Source organism: Ceratina calcarata, unplaced genomic scaffold, assembly GCF_001652005.2.
Source record: "Ceratina calcarata isolate Rehan_Ccalc_2016 unplaced genomic scaffold, ASM165200v1 scaffold218, whole genome shotgun sequence".
NCBI lineage: Eukaryota > Metazoa > Arthropoda > Insecta > Hymenoptera > Apidae > Ceratina > Ceratina calcarata.
The window spans coordinates 136530-149233 of NW_017143550.1; the positions used below are offsets into that span (position 1 = coordinate 136530).

Genomic DNA, 12704 nt, shown 5'->3' on the forward strand with positions numbered 1-12704 from the left:
TTTATCGTCTGCAACGCTGAGCTCTTCTGGTACTCTTCGGGCTCGTAGGTTGCAAAGGAAATGCTGTTCAATACCCCCATATTATAGTAACTTTCTGCAACTGAGCCAGCAGTTATCTCATTTCACTTTGCGTTACCGGTAAGGAAAGACGTACGTTTTGTGAGAGTAGTGAACAATTATTTGCTCGATGATAATTGAATTAGATCAAAGTACCCATCAGTGCCTAATATCGGTGAATTTTCAAATGTTTCAGGCAAATCACTATTAAACTGGCTTCGTAATACGCGTTTATTACTTGGCCGGATTTCTTTATTACGGTAGAGTAAGTATTATTTCTCGCGATACGTCGTGACTGCCCATACAAATTTCTCTCTCTCTCTCTCTCTCTCTCTCAACGTTCTTCGTCGCAACCACTGGAATTGTTCCATGGCGAACCTGTAAAAATTGTTCAAGTCTTCAAGCATAACACTAGCAGAGGTTAAGTGTCCTACATTGATTGTAAAGGCCTACGCTATGTCGTACCTATTTAATACATGTTATAAATAAAATACAAACAATGAAACGCATGAAATAATTAGTATATATTTACATACCGTCAGCTCCTTCCGTTTCTTGCATCTTTCTATTTAGCGTAAACCTGTAAGTCTCGCGAAGACGAGATTCAATAGGTCCGTCGCACCATATACACTTTTCACTTAAAAAAAAAGTTTATGAAGTTAACGAGTACAAGGAAAACAGGCAACGATATTTGTACACACGGGACAATTGGACACAAGTTCTAAAACCTCGAATATCGTTTTTTATGCAAGTATATAGAAACCTGACGTCAACGTCAACGGGAAGCGAAAGACACAATAGACTAAGGAATACGCATGTGTAAAAAATGTATACATCCGGTTTCGTTCACATTTACGCTCATTATTTCATCAAACATAACGAATTTAAGACTAGAATAATGGATATTTAAAAATTAAGTTCTTTATAAATCGTGTTCTCCTTAAATTCAACAAGCAAGAATTTAAGATGCTATATGAATTCATACCTCGATACGATTTGAATTACACATGCATGAATTACACAAAATGCATAATAGAATCTTCAATCATTAGTTCACTAATAAACTATTGCTTATAATTAACAATTCACATTTTCCATGTCTCAGTGTGAAAAATGAATAAATGATTTAAACATTATAATGTTGCTATTAAAATAACAAATGCAGAACACTTTCCCTAGAACAGTATTCCTTAGACCGGATTCCTTCCTTTATCCTTCGTAATCCACAGTGGATGCACTAATACAAATTCAACAAGTAAAACGTGTAACAATTTTACTTTCTCAAATTGAAGATGTATTTTATTTCTAAATATGTATCATATGAGTAGGAAATATTTTACAATTTGAATAAAGTGTAATTCACACGGTTTATCGTCTGCAACGCTGAGCTCTTCTGGTACTCTTCGGGCTCGTAGGTTGCAAAGGAAATGCTGTTCAATACCCCCATATTATAGTAACTTTCTGCAACTGAGCCAGCAGTTATCTCATTTCACTTTGCGTTACCGGTAAGGAAAGACGTACGTTTTGTGAGAGTAGTGAACAATTATTTGCTCGATGATAATTGAATTAGATCAAAGTACCCATCAGTGCCTAATATCGGTGAATTTTCAAATGTTTCAGGCAAATCACTATTAAACTGGCTTCGTAATACGCGTTTATTACTTGGCCGGATTTCTTTATTACGGTAGAGTAAGTATTATTTCTCGCGATACGTCGTGACTGCCCATACAAATTTCTCTCTCTCTCTCTCTCTCTCTCTCTCTCTCCGTTTCTCTTCTTTTGTCTCTCCCATTGCATTTCGTCCTCCTCTCTCTTTCTCTGTCTTTCTCCCTTTCTCTCTTTGGCATGTAACGGCACTTGCCTTTAGATTACCAGCTTCTTATTTCGATGTGGAAATAAACGAGCACTATTTTTGATCCGTACAACGTTCATACATTCATTTCGGAAGAGGTTAGCGATCTTGTGACGTGTCAAGTGAACACTTCATTCCATATGGTGGTCACAAGCTCAACCAGTCTGTGGTCATTGACATGCTGGCATTTAACTTGAATCTCTTTTACCATTTCTCGTTTATCCTTAGAATCGTAAGAATTCCCGTTCCTGCTCGACGATTCCAACTACTTGCATGCAACAGGAAACCAGTAGTTCAGTCATTCATATGAACGGAATTTATTAAAGAGAATGTTAAAGACAGACATACTTAACATGCTCCAAATACCTATGGATGTTCCTCGTTCTTTTCGTTACATTTCATTCAGAACTTTTTTTGTTCCGTTCGTATTTATAATATTTTCCTCTTATTAAAACTAATTGGTAAAATGATATATTTTAATAAAATATGCTCATATATGCTTGATTTCACTTAAAACATAATAAATGTACATGTTAATATTTCAAATAAATTTAATAATAAAGCAGATGCAATTTGTACTGTATAAGTCCTCTGATTCACTGGATTTTTTGTTAGATGCAATCATGAAAGAATATTTGTAATTTTTTATTATAGTGCTACTGTAAGGACTTGGCACGAAACAGGACAACCCCATCATGCAGCAGCAGTCAGTAATGGAAGAGGGAACGGCCTACGAGCCACCTACCTATGATGAGACATTCCCAGTTCTTCCGGAATCAGCCAGTTCAAGTTCGGGAAAATTAAATATTTTCTCTATAAATAATAACTTACAACTTGGACGTATAACTATCACACAGGTACACGAGCTCACAAGCTTCTGGTACACATGTTCATACATACTTTTAATACTTATGTATGTCATCTTTTATTCTTGGATATTCAGATGTTTCGTGTACCTGGAGAGGAACGCAAATTTGATCACAGCGACAAGTTTGGCGAACGTGAATCCATACGTACATGCAAAACAATAATGAAGGAGACAAATACTATCATTGAAATAGCAACATCGAAAGATCAGTCTTTAACATTCCTAATAACTGGTAAACAAAATCAGGTGTTGGAAGCAAAGCGTCGAATTTTAACAACGTTTCAAACTCAGGTCCCGTATTCTGAGATAAATTTAATGTCACAGCCGAAGTAAGACACGTTCTCTGACACTTAATTTGTCATTGCAGGCGAGTAAACAGATTAGCATTCCTAAGGATCATCATCGTTGGATTCTCGGAAAACAAGGGCAGCGTCTAAAAGACTTAGAAAAGACGACTGCGACAAAGATAAATGTTCCATCTGTGCAAGATCAATCTGATATAATAACTATCACAGGAACTAAAGAGGGAATCGAAAAGGCTGAGCACGAGATTAGAGTGATTTCAGATGAACAGGTACGTGTACATGGACATAATTTTAATTAAGCCACACTGCATTGGAAACGTAACGTACAATTATTCGTTTCAGTCGAGGAAAGCGTTTGAAAGAATATCTGTGCCAAAAATATATCACCCTTTTATACATGGTGCACACAATGAGAATCTCAATGCTATGATGGCAGAGACTGGTGCTCGTATTAATATTCCCCCTGCCTCTGTGCAAGAAGATGAAATAACCATTGCTGGTGAAAAGGAAGGTGTCTTAGCTGCAAAGCAGAAGATTGAAGCTATTTACAGAGACATGGTATGTAAATAATTGAATGAAGTATTATCGCCAGTTGAAGATATTAATTATATAAGCGTCTCAAAGATAAGCATTTCTGATATAGGAAAAGAGATGTACGACGGTATCGGTTGAAGTGCCGAAGTCTCAGCACAAATATGTTGTCGGTCCGCGTGGTAGCACGATAGCGGAGATATTACAAGTAACTGGAGTAAGCGTAGAAATGCCTGCGCCAGACTCTCCTACAGGAACTATCACTCTGCGTGGTCCCCAAGAAAAACTTGGCCAAGGTAATCTTTCACTTGACGATTCAAATGATTTGATGCAACGCACATATACATTAAAGTAATGTTATTATTAATTTTGTTTTATAGCACTGAGTAAAGTGTATGAGAAAGCGAACAGCGTTCGTACGGCTGTGGTGAAAGCACCTGTTTGGATACACAAGTATATAATAGGAAGAAAAGGTGTCAATATTAAACGTATCACGCAAGAAATGCCAAAAGTGAACGTAGAGTTCACTGGTAAAGAAGATCAAATCAAGATCGAAGGTCCTCCTGAAGAAGTAGAGAAAGCACAAAACGAACTTCAACTAATGGCTACTGATCTTATATCTAAACTCACTTTTGCGGAGTTAAATGTTGACCCCAGATTTTACAAACACATTATAGGAAAGAACGGATGTAATGGTAAGCTTAGTATCATTGTACTAATATCATTTTATATATCAAATGTTGTTTGTTCCAGTAAATCGTGTAAAGGAAGGGACAGGTGTTGTAATTAATATTTCCGAGAATGATGGCAATAATATAATACGCATTGAAGGGAACCTCGCTGGTGTACTCAAGGCTCAAACGGTTTGTAATATTGATTCTACTATATACCTATGTGTATATGTTACATAGTTGTGAATTTCGTGGTTTAACACGTGAAATTATTACAGGAATTAGTTGAAATGGTGAGAAAGTTGGAGAATGAGAAAGAGAAAGATGTGAAAATAGATCATCGTTATTATCCAAGTATTATCGGGAATAAAGGAGATAATATTAAAGAAATTAGAGATAAGTTTAACCAAGTACAGATTACTATTCCTGGTCCAGGTATGTAGCATGATATATCCACTAACTAGAACTGGGATTTATGCCAGATACAAACATTCAATAGACCTCAGCCCTTGTTGGCATTTCGCCAAGGAGAGCTCGGTGCGCATTTTTAGAGTATAGGTCATATTTATCATCTTGAATTGTAATGTATTCCTTGTGGCGTCGCTAGCTTCTTGAAAACAGAGGGGTTCACGAATATTAGAAATGGTTTTATAACCGGCCTTTGCTTGCTGCGCAGCTGGTGTTCATCGAACTACGTTAGATTTCGATGTATCATCAAATAGCTAAAAACTATCCCTCCCATCTGCTTTCGTATCTTTCCATTACCACATGTTCGAAAAACAAATTTCACGGCATTAGACAGTTAGATGACCAGTTCAAAACTTAAAGTTAAATGTAGAATTGTTCCCACAAATTAAAACTTTTTCTCTTCATACATTTGACGCGTAACGGTTCGACAAGAGTACGAATTGCATGCCACTCCTTCGTATTGGTCCTTCGAGTTGAATCAAGCGAAAATTATCCGAAACTCTTATGTTTATATCAAGAATCGGATCAACCCTATGATGACATTAGATCGATCGAGAGAGTTTGAAGACTTCGGAAAATGAGTAATAAACAGCATTTTTCGAATAGAGTACGAATATTGCGCGCCCCTTCATTTTTATTTGTTACATCGTACAATGAAATAAACAGAAGAAAAGATACTAATTTTGCAAAGTTATTAACAATAAGATTTATTTACAGGTGAAAAGGGAGATACAGTTAAAATTAGGGGTCCTAAAGAAGATGTTGACAAGTGTCATAAGTATTTAATGAAACTAGTGAAGGAGTTGAATGAAAACAACCATGTTCTGGAAGTACCTATTTTCAAACAATTCCATAAATTTGTCATTGGTAAAGGCGGAGTCAACATTCGTAAGGTTGGTCCTAATTAATTTGATATCGATGAAATCAAAGATTTAAAAATAAATCACATATACGATTGTTTGCCTTTATTTCGCAATTTAGATTAGAGAAGAAACTCAAACTAAAATAGATTTACCAGCTGAAGGCGAGAAAAGCGATGTTATAACTATTACAGGCAAAGAAGAAAACGTGGAAAAAGCTAAAGAAATGATTCAAAAGATACAAAATGAACTGGTACTGGAAACGTATCCACGTATATCCATTATGAAAATGCAAAATTATTTTCATTGTGTATTAAGAAATATCTTTTCCTCAGGCCAATATTGTTACGGATGAGATAGTAATCCCACCGAAGTTCTATAATTCTCTTATTGGTACCGGCGGGAAATTGATCCATTCTATCATGGAAGATTGCGGCGGTGTTGCAATTAAGTTTCCCACCGCAGAGAGTCGAAGCGATAAGGTAAATTTATTAGAAGAGGAATTAAACAGACGTGTACATTAATATAAATACTTTATATATAGGTGACCATCAGGGGGCCGAAAGAAGATGTTGAAAAAGCGAAACAACAATTGCTTGAACTTACGAATGAGAAGCAATTGTCCAGTTACTCTGCTGAAGTACGTGCCAAAGTACAACATCACAAATTCCTCATTGGAAAGAATGGTGCCAACATTAAAAAGGTTTTTGTATAGAAATTATCAAGCACATCACGTATTACGTAATTTATTATTACCTGTCGATTACGGTTTGTTGTTTTGTATTAGATAAGAGAATCCACTGGGGCACGTATCATATTCCCGACAGACGAAGATCAAGATAAGGAAGTGATTACTATCATGGGTAGAAAAGAGGCCGTTGAAAAAGCTAAAACCGAATTGGAAGCTACGATCAGCGAGATCGTAAGAGTTTTTCTTATGTAACTATTTTAACATTTGTTTCGGATAAAAATTAAGCAACTTTTACGATGTCGTTGACAGGATAATATTACTGAAGGCGAAATCCGTATTGATCCGAAGCATCACAGACATTTCGTAGCCCGGAGAGGTGGCGTGTTGCATCGTATCGCTGACGACTGCGGCGGAGTACAAATTTCATTTCCAAGGGCCGGAGTCGACAGCGATCGGGTGATCTTAAAAGGGTCACACGAGTGTATAGAAGCTGCGAAACAACGAATGCGAGAAATTGTGCAGGAGCTGGTAAATTTATCAACTGTTAAATTCATTAGTTTCTCGTTTAAATTATTTCACTCATACATCACACGTGTAACTCCTGTTAGGAATCGATGGTAACGGAAGAATGCGTTATACCACAAAAGCACCATCGCACTGTAATGGGAGCAAAGGGACGGAAGGTGCAAATGATTACGTCCGAATTCGACGTACAGATTAAATTCCCCGATCGGGACATGTATGGTGAGTGACACAATGCGTATTACATTATAAATATAATAAGAAACATTTTTGTTCACTTGCCTATACATATTTTAGATGAACAGCGTGTCGCGGAACAGATGAACGGCGAGAACGGAGAAGTTAATGAAACAGTCTCGGCCTGCGACGTCATCCGCATTACCGGACAGCCTGACAATGTGGCAGCCGCGAAACAAGCCTTGCTTGATTTAGTACCGATTACAATAGAAGTAAATATTCCTAGCAAAATCTTCGACATTAGTAAGTTTCAGTAGTTAACATCTTTATTTAATTAAATGAATTGTGTTATCTTAGGTGGAGGTACCCTTCGATCTTCATCGTTCTATAATAGGCCAGAAGGGTCGTGATGTGCGAGAACTGATGAATACGTATGATGTTCATATCATGTTATCCCCGGCGGAAGAAAAACTTGATTACATTAAAGTACGTGGAATATAGTAGCACATTTGAATCAATGTGTAATGATATTGTAATGTAATGATATCAAGGAGTAACCTCATGTTTTATGCAGATTTCAGGAACACCTTCATGCGTTGAAAACGCCAAACAAGCTATTCTAGATAAATGCAAGGCGCTGGAAGCTGATCGACAAGACAGAGCTTTGAAATCCTTCGAATTAAAAGTAAGGAGATTTATATCTGTGAATTTGAATACAGTGGAACAACATATATGAGGAATTTTTTTTTAGATCGAAGTTGATCCAGAATATCATCCGAAAATAATTGGTCGAAAGGGAGCCGTAATTAATAAAATACGTAGTGATCACGATGTTCAAATTAACTTTCCACGTAAAGGCGACCCCGAGGAACATATAATTACAATCACTGGTTATGAGAAGAATGCATTAAGCGCGCGGGATGATATCATGAAGATTGTTAACGAACTGGTAAGTTTACTGTTTGAATAATTTAAGTAATTTTCTTATTGAAATACTGATACTTGATTACTGATGAATCACTTCTCACGTAATTAGAATGGTTTGACAAAAGAAGAAGTCCAAATAAACGCTACAGTTCATTCGCGGTTGATTGGTTCGAAAGGTAGAAATATTCGTAAAATAATGGACGAATTTAAAGTGGATATTAAATTCCCAAGAAAGACCGATCCTGATCCGAATATCGTAACAATCGTGGGTTCAGAAGAGAACGTAGCCGACGCGAAGGATCGTCTACTGAATTTAGAAGAAGAATATGTGAGTTAATTTAAAAAATGCTTTTAATCGAAATAAGTTAAATAATATTTCTTTAACGTGACGTGTGTTAATTTACAGATTCAAGACGTTTTAGAAAACGAATATCGTGAAAACTTACGTTCACCTCAACGCGACGAGAGAAATTCTGGTGCCTCTGGCTTTGTAGTGAAGGGTGGACCTTGGGAACAGCAACAACAAAGCGCTCCAAACACCGCCAGCGTCGAAGAATTTCCGCAATTCGCTGGATACTCCCACGTACCGGTGACCAATCCTGATGGTCCTTGGGGCGTGAAACGTTAATCCTTAGAGTAAAAAGATCGATGAAGCGTATAAGGTAACAATATAATGATAACTTTCCTCTGACAAACGATACAGAAGGGTACACACATTAGTGCTAGGTGGTTCCCTGTTCCATTACTGATGTTGCTGCATACGACCTGGCCACTCTATTGGACTCTGATACTGGTTTACTACATAACGTTTGACGATGGTGTTTATATTTACAGTTCATATACTAATTACCTATGTATCTGTAACTGTAACGCATGATTTTATGTTGATTGCCATGTTAGAAAATATTCACACACATACAGTCAGACGCAAATTGCGCGCAGTTTCAGTCGTAAAAAAAGAAAAACAAAACGGAACACGCTCGGTTCCCCTCGACACCTTTTTTTATTTCTGCTGATATGCCTTTCAGGTACAGATATGTTGTACTTAAGACTGTGGCTTCGTAGGAACTAATTTTTTGTGTATATTATATATTTTTCTCCGATTGTCTCTCCGTATAGATTGCGTGGCTGAACGCGTTTCGCGTTTGATCGTGCATAATATTTTGTTAATTTATTTATATTTTTTGTACATATAAATTGCATTTTTTGTTGTGTTGAACTTAAGTAGAATTGTTTCTGAACCATATTACCGATGATGATGAAGATGATGATGATGATGATGAAGATGATGATGATGATGATGATGATATTAGAGTCTATAAAAATTTTTTGCGAAACGTGAAGCTTTAAGGTCTTTCTAAGGAAAACGTTCCTAGATATATAATTTCCTGCTTTTTTATATAAGTAGTCTAATCAAATAAGACCGCTTTATACTCTTGAAATTACAGTGCGTTACACAGTGGACGAATCTGCCAATAAAACCTAAATAATCATGTGTACATTATTAAATATTACGCCGGGTTTGAGAAAAGCAGAAGTGTTAGTGACCATTATAATATATATTGCGGGGAACATAATCTTTAGAAGGCCTTGCAATTCTTTCTCCTGCTTTTACGCGGTAATCAAAGACGAGACATGAGATCATTGGCAATTGTTTAATTGAAAAATAAAATGTGAACCACATTTATATTTGTAATGTACAGTGATATCGTCGTATTCTTTAAATAGCCAATTTTATTTATATCCTTTATATTTTACTGTTTGCTGTATGATGTGCAAATTTTTGCATTCTACTATTTATGAGGCCAACTAGCTAAGAAAAAGATATTCGGTTCAAGTGCCTTGTCTATTTTCTTCAAGACAGCTCATTTCAATTGTTGGAGGAATGTGAATATTAGATTATACATAATGATATATGAACATATATATATATATAAATGTATACATTATATAAATATTGATAATAATGACATTATTATTACAATACGCATAATCGATATGATAGGTATTGTACTGCAGGTACAATGATATACTACTACTATTCACAAATAAAATAATAGAAGCTATCATGTATACAGAAATTCACCTATATTTTTTAGATTTACAGTAATTTTTATAAAACTACTTGGTACGACGACGACTTATGTCATTTCCAATGCATGGTTTATACAAGACGCCAGAATTAGCAATTTTAACGTGCTTAATTTGGCTAAAAGAATTTGATAGATGCTGTGCATGAATGTACCTTTTCTAATGAATTATAAATACAAGATAATTGTAATTATATAAAATAATATTCTCTGTACACACATAATGTCATAATACGATGAATTCTATTATATTGTAACAATATATATATTCTATATATATTGTAACAATATATATATATATATATATAATTAATCTATTATTGTTAAACCAGTGTTATTTATTCCTTTTATCATTAAGTATAAGGTATTTAAATACATTTTAGAACAATAAGAGCACATCGTCGTTTAATATCTTTATTGCAATAGAGATGACAGCGATAACGTTTTCAATTGCTGTACAAACCCTTCGTTTGGTTTGATGCAATTTCTTATCATTTTTACTCTATCATGAGCATCATCGTATTTTATATTTTCAAGAGCCATCAAGTAAGATATAACAATCGCTGATGAACGGGACACACCTGCGTTACAATGTACCAAAATATTCTCATCGCGATTTTCGTGTATGATTCTAACACACTTTTTAACAACCGCAAGCAAGTTAGACTCGGGTAGGTCTAGTAAGTCACAATAATAGTATTTGATAAAATCATACTTTATTGGCGCGTCAATACCAACACTTAAAATATGACGAATCTCGTATTGTTGTAAAAGTTCTTTATGTACGACAGGATCTTGCGAGCTTAGGAATAGTCCTGGAATTATACGTGCGACCTGTAAATCAGGTTTATTATCTACTACGAAGGGTGTCCCAGGAGCTAATACTTTTTTTTCTCCGTTAGCTTCTTCGTATCTTTGACCGAGCGTATCAGTCACAATGGTTTTACAACTTTTCAAGTGTAATTTTCTATTTTTTATTCGACTGTTCAGATCCATCTTTGATACAATATTTCAAAGAAAGAGAAAATAAATTTGATCCGACTAAAACAAATACTAAATACGCGTTACACTAAATTCGTATCTAGTGGTATGACCGTATGTTCGCCGTACAGTTTGTATTTTATAATATATTCTTCTATCTCTTCTTGACAATATTTGACATCTGCTAAAAATAAACCTTGCGCAGGAGCTAGACGTAAATAAGGAAGCCAATTATGATGGCCAGGAACATGTAACATTATATATATATCTCGTTCTGTTATTACGCCCGAGCCTAAGGCAATTAAAGAACTTACTATTCGTCTGACCTATAAAAAATTGATTTAAAAATAATATATAAAATTAGTTGATAGAGAAAATGGCGTCTTGTTAAGCATACCTGTTTATATAGAAAACCCTGTGCTGAACATACTATATTCCAATATTCAAAGTTTTTACACAAGGGATCATATGGCATGAATGGGTGACCTTCTTCTAGAGTTAACGTGTCTAATTCCCTTACATATTTAATTGGTTTAATTGAAATACTTTTGGAACTAAACGTTCTAAAATCTTTTGTTCCCATAAACATTTGTGTCGCACGTTTTATTCTCTCAGTATCAAAAACTGTTGGCCTTTAAGAGATGCATACAATAATTATAATAATTCAACACAGTATACAATAAAGCGGATTACATGTTGTTCTGATACGATACCTGATATGATTACAATACTGCACTTCTGATACAGGAATTCTATGATCGTTTAAATCCTTAGCCCTTAAAATTCTGTAAATATATTTCCTGGATTTTGCAAGTCGCCTTGAATTAAAGTCATTTGTCACAGGAACGAATTCTAGTATCCTGAAAACAATGTATTCATAATGTAATCAAGTTAAAAAGTAATTATAAATGTAAATACATTTAATTACCTAATATTATGATTGCTCTGATTAAAAAATCGGTTTACACTACTGAGAGCGTAAGTGGGTTCATAAAAACAATCATCGATATTTTCTATGTCAATATGAGCTGCATTAGATAAGCCATGCACACCGCAATCTGTCCTATAAATTTCATTTTATTCAAAATATACCTAAAATATTTTAGCATTGTTAATCATACTATAAAACAATTGAAGGTATTCACCTGCTAGAAGAGCTAAATTTTGGCCATTTTATACATTTAGGAATCAAGGTTGAAAACGCAGCTTCGATAGCTCCTTGAATTGTATCTGTGTCAAGCATTAGAACATTTTGAGTCGGAATTGCATTCTTTTGCAAGCCTCTAAACATACACGAAAAACAAATTTTAGAAACACGACTTGTCGACTCAGAATTAACACGCTGTTGAACAGAAATAATTTAGATTCTAAATTTTGTTCTTTGCATTGTACGTGACACGAGCGAATGTATATGTTTCTCTTTACAGAAACAATAAAAAATTACGAGATCAGTAAACAGGTTAACTGAAAGCACGTGTACCTGTAGTTCGTGCCTAGATAGGAAAATTTTATGAAATATCTCCTCATCTTTTCCTGGTTCAGAAAATGTGTCGCTAATTGTTCAATCTGCAAACAGCTGTAATTAATAACTATATTTTCAAGTGATGAACTTTAGTCGAAGTAAGTGATTACAGCAAACTGCAACTTAGCGGCACCAGCGGCCACACCGTGTGAGCGTGTGATTGTAATGGCACACCCTGTATA

General features: G+C 35.2%; 3 protein-coding genes across 6 annotated transcripts; 1 reads left to right on the top strand and 2 right to left on the bottom strand.

Annotated features, from left to right (window-relative positions):
• Positions 1 to 127: 127 nt before the first annotated feature.
• Positions 128 to 10002, top strand: Dp1 (satellite-binding protein 1 Dp1). Of its 3 annotated transcripts, XM_018020144.2 has the most exons (23): positions 1541 to 1574; positions 1678 to 1746; positions 2564 to 2766; positions 2853 to 3068; positions 3145 to 3351; positions 3425 to 3640; positions 3726 to 3909; positions 3994 to 4308; positions 4367 to 4476; positions 4563 to 4719; positions 5470 to 5645; positions 5734 to 5865; positions 5948 to 6094; positions 6157 to 6315; positions 6400 to 6534; positions 6613 to 6831; positions 6912 to 7047; positions 7123 to 7274; positions 7360 to 7488; positions 7577 to 7687; positions 7754 to 7951; positions 8039 to 8257; positions 8336 to 10002. In XM_018020144.2, exons 3-23 carry the CDS (start codon positions 2605 to 2607, stop codon positions 8555 to 8557), a joined length of 3702 nt encoding a protein of 1233 aa, XP_017875633.1. In that variant the 5' UTR covers positions 1541 to 1574; positions 1678 to 1746; positions 2564 to 2604; the 3' UTR covers positions 8558 to 10002. The 3 variants fall into 3 exon arrangements, with proteins under 3 accessions (XP_017875637.1, XP_017875633.1, XP_017875635.1); XM_018020148.2 differs by lacking the exons at positions 1541 to 1574; positions 1678 to 1746 and adding an exon at positions 128 to 322; XM_018020146.2 differs by lacking the exons at positions 1541 to 1574; positions 1678 to 1746 and having other exon boundaries at positions 2605 to 2766; positions 8336 to 8591; positions 8650 to 10002.
• A 417-nt stretch (positions 10003 to 10419) lies between these two features.
• On the bottom strand, positions 10420 to 11028 carry LOC108622337 (dual specificity protein phosphatase 19). Its single transcript, XM_026811402.1, has one exon. The coding sequence runs from the start codon at positions 11013 to 11015 to the stop codon at positions 10434 to 10436; it is 582 nt and encodes a 193-aa protein (XP_026667203.1). The 5' UTR covers positions 11016 to 11028; the 3' UTR covers positions 10420 to 10433.
• Positions 11029 to 11062: 34 nt separating this feature from the next.
• LOC108622336 (tRNA pseudouridine synthase-like 1) lies at positions 11063 to 12682 on the bottom strand. 2 transcript variants are annotated; one of them, XM_018020150.2, is made up of 7 exons: positions 12633 to 12682; positions 12481 to 12566; positions 12146 to 12283; positions 11929 to 12063; positions 11714 to 11860; positions 11398 to 11632; positions 11063 to 11326 (listed from the first exon to the last, which is right to left on the bottom strand). In XM_018020150.2, exons 2-7 carry the CDS (start codon positions 12525 to 12527, stop codon positions 11084 to 11086), a joined length of 945 nt encoding a protein of 314 aa, XP_017875639.1. In that variant the 5' UTR covers positions 12528 to 12566; positions 12633 to 12682; the 3' UTR covers positions 11063 to 11083. The 2 variants fall into 2 exon arrangements, with proteins under 2 accessions (XP_017875639.1, XP_026667201.1); XM_026811400.1 differs by having other exon boundaries at positions 12146 to 12342; positions 12481 to 12682.
• Between the last annotated feature and the right edge of the window lie 22 nt (positions 12683 to 12704).